General features: G+C 48.4%; 1 protein-coding gene across 2 annotated transcripts in view; it reads right to left on the reverse strand.

Moving 5' to 3' along the window:
- Nucleotides 1-5,310, reverse strand: part of AGO3 (argonaute RISC catalytic component 3) — a 152,386-nt gene extending 147,076 nt beyond the window's left edge. For both annotated transcript variants that reach the window (XM_073562907.1, XM_073562900.1), the window contains exon 1: nucleotides 4,513-5,310. In XM_073562907.1, the coding sequence (XP_073419008.1) occupies nucleotides 4,513-4,531 (19 nt within the window). In that variant the 5' untranslated portion in view covers nucleotides 4,532-5,310. The remainder of the gene's footprint in view (nucleotides 1-4,512) is intronic.
- Nucleotides 5,311-6,000: the final 690 nt, after the last annotated feature.

The following is a 6,000-nucleotide window of genomic DNA, read 5'->3' on the forward strand; positions in this document are numbered from 1 at the left end:
ACCATTTTTTTTTTTTTACAGTGTGTTTTACGGCATTCATTGTACCACTCATAACTTTTTCATTTTTCTGTCAATTAACCAAAAAGGGTTTGCTTTTTTGTGTGCTGTAGCTTTCGATAACAACACTTTGTGATATATGATGATTTATTTGGTTTTGCATTGCATTTTTTGGAAAAAGGTGTGACCAAAATACAATTTGGGGTTTTCAATTTTTCTTCCTTTCTTTTAATGAGGATTACAATTTTTTTTAATACCTTTATTTAACTTAAACCTGTGATCGCTTGTACTATATACTGCAGTTCTACAACATCAGAGTGTTCAGTACTAAGAACGGGCGATGGGTTACGTCCGTCAGTGGCATGGCAAACCACTGGCAGCCTGTAAACACGTAGGTGAGGGGTGTAAGTCGACTGGAATCTGTATATAATGGAAATGTGTGACTTAAAGGGTATATCTGGGACTTTATGAAAAATGTCCCTAAGCACCCTGTTTTATCATCTTTCTACTAGCACTTGCTGTTCATTGTTGAAATTTTTTTTTTTTTTTACAGCAGAGTATTTTTTCACGTTTGTTGTATTGTGTTTCTCTGTGTTCCAGTCTCTTGGTGGTGTGAACACTGTCTTACCGACTTGTTCACTGTAGGTGCATGGCCCATGCGTTCGTTTTTATCACAACTGCTCATGTTACCTTTCTACCCAGCTAACGGTTCTCTTTTCATTAGGTCTATGACATCATGTGATAAAAAACTGACTAGCTGAATCCTTCTAAGCTCTATGTAGACACTGGGTGAGTCAATTTTCTCTGCACAAGTCACGAGTCACTGCAAAAGTCCCCAGCAGGAGGACCAGCGGAGCAGCTGGGCCAGGAGTTGAAGAGGGGATGATAAATGCAGGGACAAGAAACTTCCTGTTTCCACATAGAGCAGAAAAAAGAGACGAATTGCTTGGGCAGAAAAGCAAAATCTGCAATTGTAAGTACACAGTGCAATGTAATATGATTGCAATATATTAAGAGGATACAAACTTTGATGGTAGGAGTGCTTCTTCAAAGACCGATGGTATAAGGAAGCCAGCTGCATCTAAATTACCAATTTTTTGCTTCTACAAAAATACTTTTCAGAATTATTTTATGAAGAATATAAAGCATTTCCCCAAACAGACATATCTCAGAACACTCCAAAGAGCCTCACACATGCGGCCGCCACTGCGGAGCAGTATGCGGGTGGCCTCTGAACCGCCAGGGTTCACATGAACACCCACAGACTGTGCTGGGAAACTGTGGCAATCGTACAAGGCAGAAGGTGAGAGTAACTCACAGGCTCCATGATTGACCAGCCCAATTAAATGCCGGATGTGCATACCGAAAGGATTGCATATCTGGAGCCTGCACACATTAGACTGGGGTACAAAGTAAGATCAGATCCAATGGAGGGGGGTGGATTGTTGAAAAAGTGTCCTATTAATTGGAAAAGCCCTTACAATATTCTGCATGTGTAGAGAAAATTAACACTGACCAAAGTGTTTAATTCACAATACACGCCATTTAAATTGAGTGCTTGGGAGCATATATGGCCATTCCTTACAGGCAAGGTGAGGAGCACTGTGAACCCTGGCTCCCAGTCCCCAACCGGAAAGGATTTAACACCCGGCACAAGGACTACAAGGCTAGGGCTCCACATTATCATTGATCACTACACATCGTATTAGTTGCAGCATTACAGCAGGGCAATGTTTCCCTAAAATAGAACAATTAATCTGACATGGACTAGGTAATTACATCACTTCATTAGAGAAAGTCTTCCCAGACTTCAATTTTTTATAATTCTGTCCAACATGGAAATCCAGGAAACTTAGTAAGTCAATTAGGAGAATGCTCTCCATTCATGTAAAACATTTTTCATGTAAGTGGCTTCCAACCCCCTGCTTTTCCCCAGTCTGTTTGCCTGCCTTCAGCTGCACTGATATCAGAACGTACTCATGTGGAGTACTGATGCTGGCAGTGAAAGTGTCAGCACCCGCCTCCTCCTCTGTGTGCCCTGCTTGACTCCAGAGCTAGGGAGACACAGGTGCTGACCCTCCCACTGCCAGCATCAGTACTCCAAATGAGTTCGTTCCAATATCAGTGCAGCTGAAGACAGACAAATAGACTTGCAATTTTTTACAGGAATGTAGACAAATCACCCATTAAAGGGATTTGCAAAATGTCATAACTTTCCAAGACATAAAAAAAAATATAAACAAATAAAAGATGAGTTACTCTCTAAACGACTGGCAAGTTTCAGTGAAGTCAACATTTCCGCAAATCCCATTCATCTCAGGGCCAGGGGGCCTAACTGTGCCTTCCACATGGCACAGCTGAAAATTGTCATCGAGCCTCTCAATACACATGCGCACTCATGTCCCAGCAGAAGAACTACTATGAGAGGACCGCTGAGGGGCCGCACAACAGATCAGATTATAATCATGGCCTGCCATGGCAATCTCACTTGTACAGGATGTTTTAGCTCCATCTATAAACTTCTTGTGACAGATCAGATTCTGGATCTGCGCATGTACGGCTCCACAGAAAGACGTCACCTATGCAAGTTCTTGGGTGGGGGAGCAGGTCACAGATAAGTGTCAGTCACCGGCAGGAGGCTGGCAGCGGGAGGAGAACGAGGGAGCGAGGCCCGAGAACTGCACAGGCGGGACAAACACATGCACGTGCTGAAACAGTGGCCAATGGATCTCTAGAAAACTGACTTATAATGCAAAGATATCAGCATAATCAACATTTCAGGTGCTTTCTATAGCTGGGGGTCTAAAAATCTGCTGACAGGTTCCCAATAAAAATATGCTGCCTTTTTCCCCAAACGATCCCCCCAAAGTGAAGGCCACTTGGAGGAATAAAGGATTACACGAAGTGGGGGCACGTTTTTCTCTCTCTGCACCTAGTCTCCATTCTGCCAAACTACATGCAGGCGGGGGGCATCCGTTCAGGGCAGGCCAGCCATTGGACAACGGCAGGTGTAATAAATGACAGGGACAGACATAAAGGAGGTCCCAATACCCATAGTGCTGCCCAACGAAAGATTGGGTGGAAAGTTACAGAGCATGGGAACAGCCCTAATAAGTTCAGCAGCAAGAGAAGCTGTGTGTGACAGGACAGGTATGTTTTCTAACTTTAATTCTTCAGAACCCTCCGCGGGGGTCTACCAGAGCCCACCTATAAGGACGTTACAGAACCCTCCGCAGGGGGTCTACCAGAGCCCACCTATAAGGACGTTACAGAACCCTCCGCAGGGGTCTACCAGAGCCCACCTATAAGGACGTTACAGAACCCTCCGCAGGGGTCTACCAGAGCCCACCTATAAGGACGTTACAGAACCCTCCGCAGGGGTCTACCAGAGCCCACCTATAAGGACGTTACAGAACCCTCCGCAGGGGTCTACCAGAGCCCACCTATAAGGACGTTACAGAACCCTCCGCAGGGGTCTACCAGAGCCCACCTATAAGGACGTTACAGAACCCTCCGCAGGGGTCTACCAGAGCCCACCTATAAGGACGTTACAGAACCCTCCGCAGGGGTCTACCAGAGCCCACCTATAGGACGTTACATAACAGACGCATCGGAATAACGGAACCAGATCTACCACTTACTGGAGTAGGACGACGCAGCGTGATGGGTACTGAGGAGCGCAGGGTGACGGTGTCTGACGCCAGGTCCTGGGGTTTTCAGGACTTTTTCCATTCCCCTCTATAAGAACTGCAGTGCTAAAGTAAAACATCACTGTTATCGCAGGGACTTGTATGCCAATATGACATTTCATTCCCGTTATGAAGCAGTGTCTATAACAGAGGATTCCTACTTTAGAAGAAGAAACGGGCAGCAAAGCCCACCCTGCCCAGACGGGAGGACAGAGCAGGCCTGAGGATCACTCAGTGGCAGTGAGCACCGGGCATGCTGGCACAGACATACATTCTGTACAGGTACATCAGTCAGAATTGGACAGACCTGCTGGAATTCTGGGCTGTGCAGCCATATTTACACTCTCCATGCCACCAGCAGAGGCGTCCAATCCCACCACACAATGACCTGAAGTGACACCCAAGGTAGATCACGGCCAACTATCTAGACCTCAGCACAAACCAATAATGCAAAGTATTGAGAACCAAAGTAACATGCCCCCGATATAACGATGCCCGCCGTCTGTCAGCGCTGTCTCAGGGATAGGACCAGCAGAACTCAGGCTTCATTTTCCAGTAAAGCGCAGAAAGTGACAGCTGAATTCTGGTTGGTCGGACACTTCTGATAAATGAGGTCCACTACGCCTCCCGGTTCTGAGGGTCACATTTAACCCTTGTCAGGTGGATTACAACATTTAAGAGGCTCAGTGCGATTGTCAGTCACAAGCAGAGACTGAGTGAGCGCCTTCTAGCACTGACCCTTCCAGCTGAACCCTAGGCACAGTACGCCGTCGGATACCGTTATACAATGGTGTGGACATCTCTAGGGGCCCTGAAGCCTCGTTACCTGCGGTTCCGATTTCCATTCATGGAGGTCAGTGTCTGCAGTCCTGAATGTGAGGATCCCGATGGGGGTCGGCTGCACTTGTCACTGATTTCTGGCTCTGTTGCTAACACTTGGGCACCACTACCCCGATGCCAGGCTTCTTAGCACCCTACTTGGAATGGCACTCGTAATCCAACAGGCAGGCACTGGAGAAACTATTTGCTGATTGGCTGCACAGTGAGTTCTGGCTGAGATCTCTCTCCTCTGATTGGCTAGTAATCACCATGGAGTGGAGGCTGCTCACACCTGTAGTTCCAGAGGGCTGCCAGGAGGGTGTGGCGACGAGCAGGTCTAGCAGCTGACTGGCCGTTGCCTTGGCGATGGCTGAGTCACCTCTTGGTCCTCATCTCTGTCACAGCTGGTCCGTGTGTGAAACGCCGGCCGCCGATTGGCTGTCTCAGCTCACGCCCCCTGCTCTTCGCTCTCGCACACTCTCTCCGGATTGGTGGGTCACCGTACCAGCGCTCTACTCCAAACAAGCTACGAAGAGGCGAGTCAGGATGAGAAGCGAGCTGTGATTGGTTGGCATCCCCCACCACCACCTGAGCGGAGTGAGGACAGCTCGTCTGTGATTGGTCGTCAGTGGTCCACTGGTAAAAGCTGATGGGAGCGCTTAAGTGATTGGCCAAGGAGCAGCTCAACTTCCACGTCAGCCCTGCTTAGTCTCGGCTCAGTCGGTGATGGAGCAGTGGCCGCCGGCAGCGCCTGGTCCTCCAGCTTCCTTCACTAATGAGGAGGAGTTAGAAGGCTCCCTCCACTCACCCCCTCCCCTAGACGCCGGACATAACGTCAGCAAGCGCTTCACTGCCAGGAAGACTCCTAGGTGTACTACAGCGTCCCGCCCACGTCACTTCCGGTTACAGACTGTTCTGTATGGCAGGGTCACGTGTATGCTGGAATACAGGAAAGAAACCAAGGCACGGACGCGCACAGGCTACCGAGCGACGAGGAGTACTTGTGTGCGCGCTCACATTGCTGCGCATGCGTGCGGCACTCCAGACTGGCCAGTGTGAGCTGCACGTGCCGGCCGGCGTTATGGGGAAACCAGCAGCGTAGTCACAGTGCTGCCACACCGCTGCCGGCAATCAGTGCACTCACAGTACGGGCGGATGCTGCGGGAAAGCCAATGATGGAGGATACATTGTTAACCCCTTGCCCTCTGGCTTGGGCCTTTAAGATAATTTCCCCCTTCGAGAAAAGTTTGGACCGTAAGCAGCCTGCGTGTAGTTGTAGGAGGTTGTGTGGGACACATACTGTGTGAGGCTATGTGCACACGTATGCAGAAACTTCCTGAGAAAACCGGACTCCTTCCCAGGAAATCTGTAAAAAAAAATTTCGCTGTTTTTTTGTGTTTTTATCCCGTTTTTTGCGGTTTTTTCTGGAGCATCCTAATACAATGAAATCCGCAGATTTTCTGCAAAATTAGTCAACATGCTGTGCGTTTTTTTC

Source organism: Dendrobates tinctorius, unplaced genomic scaffold (genome assembly GCF_039654945.1).
Source record: "Dendrobates tinctorius isolate UK_male_01 unplaced genomic scaffold, ASM3965494v1 ptg000015l, whole genome shotgun sequence".
Classification (NCBI taxonomy): domain Eukaryota; kingdom Metazoa; phylum Chordata; class Amphibia; order Anura; family Dendrobatidae; genus Dendrobates; species Dendrobates tinctorius.